Source organism: Xiphophorus maculatus, chromosome 15 (assembly GCF_002775205.1).
Source record: "Xiphophorus maculatus strain JP 163 A chromosome 15, X_maculatus-5.0-male, whole genome shotgun sequence".
Lineage (NCBI taxonomy): Eukaryota > Metazoa > Chordata > Actinopteri > Cyprinodontiformes > Poeciliidae > Xiphophorus > Xiphophorus maculatus.
The window spans coordinates 14,989,288-15,001,390 of NC_036457.1; the positions used below are offsets into that span (position 1 = coordinate 14,989,288).

A 12,103-nucleotide genomic window follows, 5' to 3' on the forward strand; every position below is an offset into this window, starting at 1 on the left:
TCCAGAAGTCACGTGATTAGCAGCAACTCTCCATCTGACAAGTGAAGAGCTCAGGTTTGTTAGTGCACAAACAGCACAGACAGGTTACGGTGGGGGAAGTTGAGGAGAAGATAAAAGGAAAGCTTGGTGATGAAATGAGAGTGAAAAAGAGAATTACAGGAAGAAAGTCAGCATCAAAAGAAAGCCAAAAGAAGTTCAGCTTCCTGTTTGGCATGAGCGCTGCAAACATACCGAAGACAATTGGACTGGTTGGATGACTCTGAAGTTTTTAACGCCTATGATCAAGATGCTTACTGTGACAAAAAAGTAATACACATCACTCTGAATAGACGGTGGTTACAGTGAAACATAGTGGTGGCAGCATCATGCTGTGGCGCATGGGTGGATGGGGGTGGAACGTTATCAGAGTTTGTGGGAAAATTGATGGATACACCAACTTGGCCAGGAAAAAGTCTCTTCAAGGTGTCAAAAAACTTGAGACTTGGGGTGAAGATTCACCTTTTCACAAAAGAACAACTTTAAACATGCATACACATAAGAACAATAGAATGACAGATCAAAGCATATGCATGAGTTAGAGTGGCCCATTTAAAGTCCAAACCTGAGTCCATTTAGGAAACTTTAGTAACAATTGTGTATTGCTCTTAAAGCAGACGCTCTCAATTCACGATGGCTGAATTTAAATTATTTTGGAAAGCTACATGGGCAAGAGTTTCCATCCTACTTCAATTTGATTTATACTCCATGTTGTGTTGACTAAGCACAGAAAACCCTCCACAACGCTTGGAGTTTTTGATTGTAATGTGACAAAATGTAAAAAAAAAAAGTTGTGAACATTTTTGCAAAGCACCCTAAAAGTCCTTACAGTAAGATTCAGATATCTGCACATTATACACAAATCATATACATAGCTTCATGTCGTATTAGATATTACACTTAAAGAACAGCTTGTCTAGCTTTGTATTTTAATATCTCAATGCACACCATTCTAATCTAAACTCGGTGCGCCCTCTGTTGGTTCAAGACAGCACTACACCCACAACGATCACATGATTCCCCGATCACCTGACTCAGGTTTCGCCTTGTGTTGTGCAGTCGGAAGCTATTTTGGATGCTATTTTTTGCACGAATTATTTAAACGTACTTTCCCCAAAGGCCTTTGTAGTTGACGTGAACATTTTACAGCCTGCTGTGCGTATTTATTTTCGATTTAGATACAAATTGAGAAAGAAAATAGGTTAGCTGAACATATAACTGTGCATGTTGCCAAACCTAGCTAGCTAGCTAGCTAATGTTGACCATCTGAATTAGTCATTTGAAGGGCGTAAAATAAGTGTTCCTCTGCTCATTTGATCATGGCTTCTATTCTTGATGAGTATGAGGATTCTCAAAACATCAGGCAAAATTCTCAGCAACACAGCCGCCTGAGCTCTGCTAACATCGGGCTAACACATTCAGGTAAGGTTTCCATGCTCTCTTTAGCTAAAGAGGAACCAGTGCATTAAAGAGCACTGCATTGCAAAACTACGTTCAAACCAAGGCCTGCGACGTTGAAACGCTGCTCTTTTCTTCTAATCAAGGCTTTGTGAATGTCAGACTGGAGGAAGAAAAGCCAATATTCAACAAACAGAGGATTGACTTCACTCCACCGGAGAGGATAAATCACTTGGCAGTCTGCAACAACCAGCTCTGCATGAGTCTGGGAAAAGACACGTTGTTAAGGTAAAAATACCAGTGGGGTTCTGTGATGTTTTCATGTAATTGTTTTAAAACAAAGGCTGCACGTTCTCGTGATTATTCAAGGTGTTCTGCTGATGCTTGTCAGTTATCTCTCAGGTCTTCCGGTTCTGGTCTGCTCTGCATCCCCAGAACCAGAACCAAACGAGGAGAAGCAGCATTCAGCTTCTATGCACCACAAATTTGGAACAAACTTCCAGAAAACTGTAAAACAGCTGAAACACTGAGTGCCTTTAAATCTCGACTAAAATCCCACCCGTTTAGAATTGTATTTGAAATGTAATCAATTACAAATTTATTGATGGAACTTGACTTAATGCTGTGTTTTGATTATTGATTCTATGTTGCATTGTGTTTCTGTGTTTGTAATGATGTAAAGCACTTTGAAATGCCTTGCTGCTGAAATGTGCTATACAAATACAATTTGATTGATTGATTTGATTATTTGCCATCCGAGTCATGCTTTTGACGGTAATGTTTTCGGTTCTGTTCAGGATTGACTTGGCAAAACCAGATCAACTCAATCAAACTGAATTAGGAAGGAAAGATGACAGCAAAGTGTACAAACTGTTCCTGGACCCAACAGGTAAAATTTTAAAATACATACGAATATGTTATCATATAAAACAAGTGGTCCAAAACAATAATTTAACAACATGTTACTGCAAAAGTATTCTGAACCCTTGTACTTTTTTTTTAAACATTTTGTCCAATTAAAAGCACACATGATATATTTAATTGGAAATTGATGCAATAATGCACTACAAACAAGTGCTTAATTGTGACCTCATATTATAAGATATTCATACCTTTTTACAAGCAGAATTAGTACATTTGTGTTTAGCCCCAGTTACTCCAAAGATTCACAAAAGACATTCACCAAAGATTTTTGCTTATTATATTTGTTGTTGTTACTGTGGAGCTATAAAAAAGGCAAGTCGCTACACCTTTCTGTACTTTATTCTTGTTTTTCAGACGTGTTGTTATTCCAAACGCAAATGCACAACCTTCACACACCATAATTTATCAAAGTAATGTGACAGTGGTATGATTATGCAATGCATAAAAACAACAGCTAAATCCTCTTCTGTATTTTCTGTCCCCAGGCTCCCATCTGCTGATCAGCCTGTATAGCAGCGAGTGTCTGTACCTCAACAGGAACACCCAGAAGGTGCGCAGTCTGTCCCGCTGGAGAGGCCACCTCATCGAAAGCGTGGGCTGGAACAAGCTGCTGGGCAACGAGACCAGCACAGGGCCCATCCTGGTTGGCACCAGTCAAGGGATCATCTTTGAAGCGGAGATCTCTGCGAACGAGGGCAGCCTGTTCAATACCAACCCGGATCAGTACTTCAGACAGGTAAGTGTTGGATTGAAGTTTCCCTTTTGTTTTTTGCGAATGTTTATATTATTTATTCCTGTTGCATGTGACTAAATGCTTACTTAATTTTGTCCTGTGGCAGGTCCACTCCCTGGAAGAGGATGGCAAGCCAGCACCAGTCTGCTGCTTGGAGATAGAGCGAAGCCCAGAAAACAAGTACTTCATCATTGCCACCACCCGCAAGCGCCTGTTCCAGTTTGTGGGTAAGGTGGCCGAAGGGTCGGAGCAGCAAGGTCTCAGCACCATCTTCAGTCAGAACCAAGACCTGCTGCCTAGTTTCCAGGAGTTCCCAGCCAACATGGGATACAGTGAGATTACCTTCTACACAGCGAAACTTAGGAACTTCCCCAAAGCGTTTGCCTGGATGATGGGTAATGGCGTTCTCTATGGCCAGCTGGACTATGTCCGGCCCGATTCCCTGCTGAGTGACGTCCAGGTAAATATCTGCTAGACGGTTCAACCTGTTCAAGATTAAAGGCTCCCACATACATGACAGTCAAAATTGGTTGTCATTGACTTAGACGTGTGACGAAAATTTCAAAAATCATTTTGTCTACCTACCGAACTCGACGCCATGCCCTGGTCGAACTATTCCAGAAGAACTTTGTGCGAATTGTTGTCTGATTGATCAGAAGTTTGTTGCTGTGCTTTATGGGGAAATGCATTCAGAAAGCAAAGTTGACATTTTCTTTCAACTCGTTCACTTTCCCTGTCCGGTTTTTGTATCTGCAGGAGACATGAATACTTTTGAGGAATGTTTAACTTGTGAGGAATTATGTACATTTGTAAAATTCTTCACTATATTACGATTATAATAATATGATTGGTGAATGGTTAGCAACTCCTGGATGGAAATTGTAACTGATCAGTCAGTTCCTGACTCCTGAATGTCAAAATTTCCATTCAGGAGGAGGCTGTCGGTAGAAATGTGTGGCGCTAACTCTGTGATAGTTTTGTAAAAGCAAAATAGAGAACACAAGGAGAGAGGGGGAACCATGACATATACAGAAGCTCGAGGGGTGTCCCCACACTGGTCCGTCCTGTTGTCTGAAAGGTGTGTGCGAATACGAACGTACTGAATCCATGCAGCTGCGCGTCGCCTGTTCTGCTTCAGATGAAGTATGTGGGGGCCTTAACTTTGGTCATTCTCACATTTCTCTGCAATAAACCTTCTGCTAATCTTTTCTTTTACCACCATCCAGGTATGGGAATACACACCGGATATTGACATTAGCCAGAACAAACCCATATCCATTGTGCTGACACAGTTCCACTTCCTGCTGCTGCTTCATGACCGAATAAAGGCGATCTGCACTCTGAACGGACAGGTGGTGTACGAGGATGTGTTCCCAGATAAATTTGGCCCCCTTAAGAGAATGATCAAAGATCCGATTGGGGGGTTGGTGTGGATCTACACGGAGCGGGCGGTTTTCCGATATCACATCCAGCGCGAGTCTAGGGACGTCTGGCAGATGTACATGAGCATGAACAAGTTTGACCTCGCCAAGGAGTACTGCCGCGACCGGCCCGAATGCATGGACATGGTGCTAGCTAAGGAGGCCGAGTACTGCTTCCAGAACAGGAGATACCTGGAAAGCGCCAAGTGCTACGCACTCACTCAGAACTACTTCGAAGAAATAGCTCTCAAATTCATCGAAGCAAAACAAGAAGAAGCATTGAAGGAGTTCTTACTGAAGAAACTGAACAATCTGAAACAAAGCGAGAGAACGCAGATCACCTTGCTGGTCACCTGGCTGACCGAGCTCTACCTGAACCGACTCGGGCAGCTGGAGAGCGACGACAACAGCCTCATCTTCCAGGAAACCCGAGACGAGTTTCGCCAGTTCCTGAGCAGCTCCAAGCACAGGGACTGTCTGTTCAACAACCGCGGCACCATTTACGACCTGCTGGCCAGCCACGGCAACGTGGACGACATGGTTTACTTCTCGGTCGTCATGCAGGACTACGAGAGGGTCATATCCCACTACTGTCAGCACGACAACTTCAGCGCGGCCCTGGATGTGCTCGCCAAGCACTGCGACGAAAAGCTCTTCTACAAGTTCTCGCCGGTCCTCATGCAGCACATTCCCAAGAACGTGGTGAATGCGTGGATCCAGATGGGCAAGAGGCTGGACCCGAAGAAGCTCATCCCGGCTCTGATGAACTACAGCCAGATGGGCAGCGCCCAGCAGATCAACGAGACCATCCGCTACATGGAGTTCTGTGTTTACGAGCTGAATGTCACTGAGGAAGCCATTCATAACTACTTGCTGTCACTTTATGCAAAGTACAAGTCAGACTCTCTGTTGCAATATCTAAGACAGGCAGGTACTCACCCCTCAGAGATCCACTATGACCTGAAGTATGCACTCAGGTTGTGTGCAGAGCATGGCTTTCTTCAGGCCTGTGTGCTGGTTTATAGAATAATGGAACTGCATGAGGAGGCAGTGGATCTGGCTTTACAAGTAAGTGATGCTCCTTCTTGGTTTGTTAAAGGTGGCCTATTATGTAAAATTCACTTGCTGCACTTTTTTGCACTTCCATTTGGGTCTCAACTGCTTCTAATAACAGCCCAAGCACTAAAAAAAAACACCCAAGTGTTTTGTTGTTGACTTACAATGAAGAAAGCACTTGCTGCATTCTTGTTGGTCATGCAGGAGGCTCCACTTTTGCTTTTCAAAGATGTACAGTTGTATAATTGCGAATCTGTTTGCAGTCATTTTCATGTGCAAGTGTAATTGTTGAGTTGGGGGGCGTGGCCAGCAGCAGCTTATTTGGATTTAGTGAAATGAACTCAAAATAGGCAGAACTCACAAGACTAAAATCACACTATTTAAGAATGATTTTGTGAAAAAAATGAATTGAATATGTTTTTTTTTACAGCCAATAAACCTATCAGAACCTGTTTAAGGAAGCATAATAAGTCCCTTTTAATGCTCGTACAGCAAGTTCCAATTCTTCACATGCTTTAAATGTGGTTTTAGAAAGGTTTTCTCTTGTCTATAGGTTGACGTGGACTTGGCCAAGTCCTGCGCAGATCTGCCTGAGGATGACGAGGAGATGAGGAAAAAGCTCTGGCTGAAGATCGCCAGGCATGTGGTGCAGGAGGAGAAGGATGTGAAGAAAGCCATGAACTGTCTGTCCAGCTGCAACCTGCTCAAGATCGAAGACATCTTGCCTTTCTTTCCAGATTTTGTCACCATTGACCACTTTAAGGTCTTCATCATCAATGATTATTTTTAATTTTGTTCTATTAGCCATAATTAATTGGATTAATGCACTTTTTAGTGAACTGTGTAACAAATATTGTGTGACAGCCTTTGCACAAGAAAGTAAGGTGTGATTTTAAGAAATGATTAGCTTCCGTGGGATGTGGCTGATACAAAATGACACAGCAGAGTATATTTAGGAACTTTGCTTACAATCTTTAGAAAATATCACAATGTTGAATATATTTGTTTTGTTTTAGAAATGCAATCCTTTTTTTCAGGAGGCAATCTGCAGCTCCCTGGAGGAGTACAACAAGCACATCGAGGAGCTGAAGCAGGAAATGGAGGAAGCCACGGAGAGTGCTAAACGAATCAGGGAAGACATCCAGGAAATGAGGAATAAGTACGGCGTTGTGGATTCCCAAGAAAAGTGTGCGGCATGTGACTTCCCGTTACTCAACAGGCCTTTCTATTTGTTTCTGTGTGGACACATGTTCCATAACGACTGCCTGTTTCAGGTAAAAAGCCTGCCTAAACTTCCTCTTTTTCCAGCCATAGTACAGCTGTAGAAATGTTTCATAGGAAGGCTTTATGAACTGAGAATTCTTTAAGCAGTAACCTTAATTTAGCAACCGAGATGTGATTTGTTTTGCGTATTTTGTTTTCTTACCATATAGGAAGTGACCCCTCACCTGTCAGCCTTCAAGCAGAATCGCCTGGAAGAGCTCCAGAAGAAACTGGCTGCTACAACACAGTCCTCTAAATCTCGCCACCGTCCTGCTCAAAAGGAGGAAGGGGACACAGCCAGTCTGGGAAAGGGCATCGGGGCAACTAGCCGTGAGCAGATCATATCGGACATCGATGACATCGTAGCGTCTGAGTGCGCGTATTGTGGCGAACTGATGATCAAATCCATCGACAAGCCTTTCATTGATCCACAGAAATTTGAACAGGACAAATCCAGCTGGCTGTGAAGGCGTCTGTTTGAAAACGACGATGCAAAAGCCTTTCCTTTTTGTCCGTGAAGCCTGTAGGACCAAGGAACTCAGTAGAAAACGATATTTGCATGATTGCCTGTTGGTAGTGCCTATTCTGATTTACAGAAGCCTCCTTATTTTGCTGTCAGTGTGTCAATCTGATGGAACAAACTTTGCACTTTGTATATAAGTATTTAATGAGCGATTGTCAAGAACTGACTTTGTTAAAGATGATGCAAGATGGTGTATTATCAAACATTTGCCGTCAGTACAGTACATTGCATAAATGTGCCAATAACTGCAGCTGTCACCACACAATACAACTTTTAGCATTACGTCGCGTGCTTGTTTGGCATTGAAAACATAACACATAACAGCATCTTTGTTTGTTCTGTTTCTTGGTCTGTAATAATTTACTATTCAGTAACTGTGGAAAATAAACTTACTTCATATTAAAGCCATTTTGGGATTCAATTGCTGCAAGACTTGGGGTTTTTTTCAACATCAAAATCCAAGTTTTGAAGTTGAAAAAATTTTGTTTAAAACTGATAAAATATTCAGACTCGTTTTAGACTGAGGGTACAAAATTAAATGCACATTAATGTGGCTTTAGAGGGAAATTTCTGGAGATGTGAAAGCACAGTATGAGCAGCAGATTAAGGCAAAGATCCAGAAGTGTTTGGCTTCGAGCTCAAGTTTGTAAAAATTTTAGTTACTTAAATCTGAAAGTAAATTGCACTGTTTAGATATCTAAAACATGAGAGCTTTTCTTAAATTGTACTTGTATGTAAGGAAAATGGTTAAATGAAAAGCAGTAACTTGTTTTCTTCAACATTAAAGTTATTGCATATTTATAACAAGCAAAAGTATTCCATCTGTATAAAAATTTGTCTTTTGAACCGAGTATGATAAATTTAAAGATTAATGTATCCAGTCAGCCATATTCACAACAAATAATGTAAGATTTGTTGTGTTTTCTGGGAACAAACAGATTGTACATTACAGTTATAGAAATGAAAGAGACGTTGCTTTATTTTACTAAAGCAATATTATGGAGGGTATTTTTAAAAAAAATTTAATTCATATTTTAAAGCAAAATCCGGTTTATTCACTCTACCCTAAAAATTATTCAACGTTGCTGCTGCCTCATCTTACCAAAAACGGAGTTCCCTTGTGGTGACGAAAGACGTAGTTCGGCAATCTTCGCAGAAAGCAGACACTATCAATCGAAATCGGAAATTCACCGTCGTGCTTGTATTATGCATATTTATACGACTTGCAATGTCATATGTGAGAGTAATATAACATTTTTTAACCGTAAAGAAATCTTGCTAATTTTTTTGGTTGCTGGTGTTGGCTCAAAGATACCGGTTGACTCTCGTCTCTCTATCTGGTATTGATTAAAGCGCCTGCTCCTTGCTGTAACCTGGCCATGGCGTCGTGTCTCTGCTCTCTCAGTAACAGAAAGTGGCCGCCTCTCTGCTGCTGCTGCCGACTCAAAGCTCACGGACTCGCTTGGTGCCTCAAACCGCCATTTTGGAGCCACAGAACCGAGAGTCGGCAGCAGCGACGAGAGGGACCGGAGGGGGGACACGGGGCTGAGGTGAGAGACTCCGCGGTGGTTGTTATGGCGAAGGAGCAATGGGGAAGATGGCCAGGAGGGAGAAAGAATTAAAAGATGGGGATCGTGCATACACCAGGCAGCCGAGCCTCCGCTATTACCCGCTGCAAGGGTATGAGAGGCGCGGGAGGTGGGCCTCGGTGTCGTAACAGCAAGCAACCCAACAAATTATTATTAAACTGATATATCTTTATACATTGTTTAGGCTGGGAGGTGGTGGCCTTAAAGAGACACAACCAGTTTGAATACTTCATATTTATGGCGTAAGACGATGTCCTCGTCAGAACTCCTTCGTTTCTGATAAGCTAGCCAGCTAGCATTTCTGATAATAAACCACGTTAAAAATATTACAACGAACAGTTGTCTCATTACATTTGGTGGCTACTGAAGGAATCTACCAATGTTGACTTGAATATTAGGGCTGGTTTAATAAACAGCTGTCAGCGCATGTGTGCACCAGCACCTTGACCCCTGTCTATAACTGATCGGAGCCAGCTAACGGTCGTTAGCTTGTATGCTAACCGTGCGAAGGTTAGCTAGCAAGAGGAGCCCTCCATCAGCACTCGCCTGGATCTGCTTCTCTATAACGAAATATGACAGACAAATGGTAATAATAAAACACGTTTCTGTGTTCTAAAAACAACAAAGCCTGTCTTTGTTTTTAATTAAATTTTTAACACGTCTAAAGCAAACCAGGCATGCCAATTCGCATTAATAATTACAATTGGAAATTCTTGCTTATTTTGACCCACACATACAAACGTGCGCACACACAACAATAGCATGCAAAATATATATTTGTGTCCTTTTCAGTTATTGTAAAAAGCTATATTGACATCACTGGATTCAAACACTGAACCCTCTTTTTCAATTTCTGACTAAAGTCTGTCACTCTAATCTTTCCTGCCACTGCCATAGATTCTTTACCTTAGACTGAAGTTGGGACTCTTACAGCGCGACTCAAAATGATTTGTTCCAGTCATTAGAAATGTTTTAGTTCAATTAAAATAATACTTTAAATATCTATCTGTATCTACAGATCCTCAAACAAAACAGAGCAGTTTTACAGATAGTATAATCTCAGTATGACCAATTTAACAGAATTAGCCAATGATGCAAAGCTTATATCATGGATTCTATTTGGCCGACTCATGAGCTACATCCATATTAGCGAGGTATCTCATAATGGGTTGGCAAGTTTGATCAAATATTTAGAGTCTATGCTTCAAAACATATCTTATTTTTCCCAAATGGAATGTCTTTGTAATACCCTCTATCCACATCTTAATTGTTGGCACATTCTTATTTTTCCATAAAGTGAACATTTATTTGCACGCACCCCCCCCCCCCCCCCCCTCCCTTGCTGTTATGACACAATAGAAATGCAAGGTTTCAGATACTCCAAGAATAATAAACATTACATGTGACTTGATCATAACTCCCATAATTGGAGACATTACATGAGCCAGAAATTTAAAGCCTTTATCGCTGAGGCCCTGTAGAACAGCAAGAAATTTGGGAGTGCCAATCCTCCTGGAATTTTGCACCACATATATGTATTTTGCTTATTTTATGAGCTATACATGCTCTCAAAACATTAATTGTTTAATAAAAATCTTTTTGAGCAGATCAAGGTATATATCCAGAAACATATTAAAGTCTCCTCCAGTTACCAGTTTGTCTGAGAAATATAAAATTATATATATATAAAAAAAAAACCAGAAATTCAGTAAAAACAATTTCCTACTGCTATCCATTCACTTGATGTTAAGTGAAGCAGAAAGGGCAGAGGATTTCACATTTTGATGTTAGAAGTATTACCTGGTATTACAGGAGGCATCCAGGTATTACAGTGACCTGGATGCATCCTTTGCTACTAAGGATCAAGTATACACTAAAGGAGTGCTGTTATTGCATTTCAGACAATAAAAAGAATAGGATTTTATATATATATATATATATATATATATATATATATATATATCTCAAATTAATCATCACAATAATCAATAGAATATACGATTATGAAAACAATTGATAATCGCTGCTCTAATAGTGACCCTCGTTTCATCTATAGTTTTTTATGCATATTTCTTTTCGCATGAATACACTTCTTTACTTCCTCCATTTCATAAAATTAGAGAAACTGTGCTTCTAAGCAATAATACAGCAGGGGTGTCAAACTCATTTTCATTTTGAGCCATATCAACATCACACATGTCCTTAAAGGCCAGCTGTGGCAGAATTAACAAACTGTTAGAATGTAACTAAATAGCTGTCTCTGTACTTTTAGAATTTGAAATATGACAGGCGTACACGCATCACATGTAATAGAAAATGATTGGATTTCTTCTTTTCTAGACTCTTTCACCTTTGTGAGGTAATTCATCTTGGACTCAAGAGGAATGCCATTTCTTAACCAAAAGGTAAAGATCCTCGTGCATGGATTATGTGCTACTAGAATATTGCGCATCCTGGAATTAGCCTCTCGGCCCCCTCCTGTCATGTATAACTTACTCATTTTCAGTGTGTGCATTTCTTCAGTAAAGGGTTCTGCCCTGCTCGGCAGAGGAGTCAGTGCTGCATGGCGTCAGGGCAAGATGGGCGCCAGGAGGATGGGTCGCCGGGGCTCTCTGGCCTGGCCAAGCCTCTCTATCTGCAGCGCTTGGAAAGATCTCTGAAGTTGGACAGTTTTCTGCGACAAACCGCTGCTATCTTTAACAGAGACATAAGGTATAGAGAAGAGGGGGGGATGTCACAGGGACGGACGGCAGCGATTTGCATGCACTAAAGTTTCATGTTGTTATTGTAGCGACGATAGCGACGACAGCGATGGCGCTTTGGGGTCGGGCCTTTCCCTGGACGCCTCCAACCAACACACAGCATTGTCCGTGAAGAGTGAGCCATGCGAGCAAGAAGATGCGCTATCAGACTGCAAACCCCTTAACGGAGTACTGCAAGGTAAAGGTAAGAGGACGTTCAGAGTCGCATGTTTTTCTCCTGCACAAACCTCACTGCATCATGTTTATTTATAAAATATAATATTCTTCCTCTCATTTCAATCCAGCAGACCAAAAGGCCGATAAAACGAATCTCTACAATTTTTCAAAGTTGAAAAAGAACAGAAAATGGCTCAAGGTAATAGCAGCTTTATTTAATGCTTGTAAGCATTAACGAACCA

At 41.3% G+C, this 12,103-nt stretch overlaps 2 protein-coding genes across 7 annotated transcripts in view; both read left to right on the forward strand.

Annotated features, from left to right (window-relative positions):
* Nucleotides 1-1,032: 1,032 nt before the first annotated feature.
* On the forward strand, nucleotides 1,033-7,758 carry vps18 (VPS18, CORVET/HOPS core subunit). The gene is made up of 9 exons (XM_005808318.2): nucleotides 1,033-1,458; nucleotides 1,581-1,722; nucleotides 2,232-2,323; nucleotides 2,844-3,094; nucleotides 3,198-3,551; nucleotides 4,318-5,580; nucleotides 6,122-6,331; nucleotides 6,606-6,842; nucleotides 7,002-7,758. The coding sequence occupies exons 1-9, from the start codon at nucleotides 1,356-1,358 to the stop codon at nucleotides 7,296-7,298; spliced, it is 2,949 nt and encodes a 982-aa protein (XP_005808375.1). The 5' UTR covers nucleotides 1,033-1,355; the 3' UTR covers nucleotides 7,299-7,758.
* Nucleotides 7,759-8,739: 981 nt separating this feature from the next.
* Nucleotides 8,740-12,103, forward strand: part of ino80 (INO80 complex subunit) — a 41,739-nt gene continuing 38,375 nt past the window's right edge. The window contains exons 1-5 of one of the 6 annotated variants that reach the window (XM_023347857.1): nucleotides 8,740-8,904; nucleotides 11,284-11,348; nucleotides 11,450-11,655; nucleotides 11,735-11,889; nucleotides 11,990-12,060. In XM_023347857.1, coding sequence (XP_023203625.1) covers nucleotides 11,328-11,348; nucleotides 11,450-11,655; nucleotides 11,735-11,889; nucleotides 11,990-12,060 — 453 coding nt within the window. In that variant the 5' untranslated portion in view covers nucleotides 8,740-8,904; nucleotides 11,284-11,327. The remainder of the gene's footprint in view (nucleotides 8,905-11,283; nucleotides 11,349-11,449; nucleotides 11,656-11,734; nucleotides 11,890-11,989; nucleotides 12,061-12,103) is intronic. The other 5 variants (XM_023347858.1, XM_023347859.1, XM_023347861.1 and 2 more) reach the window with 5 other exon arrangements.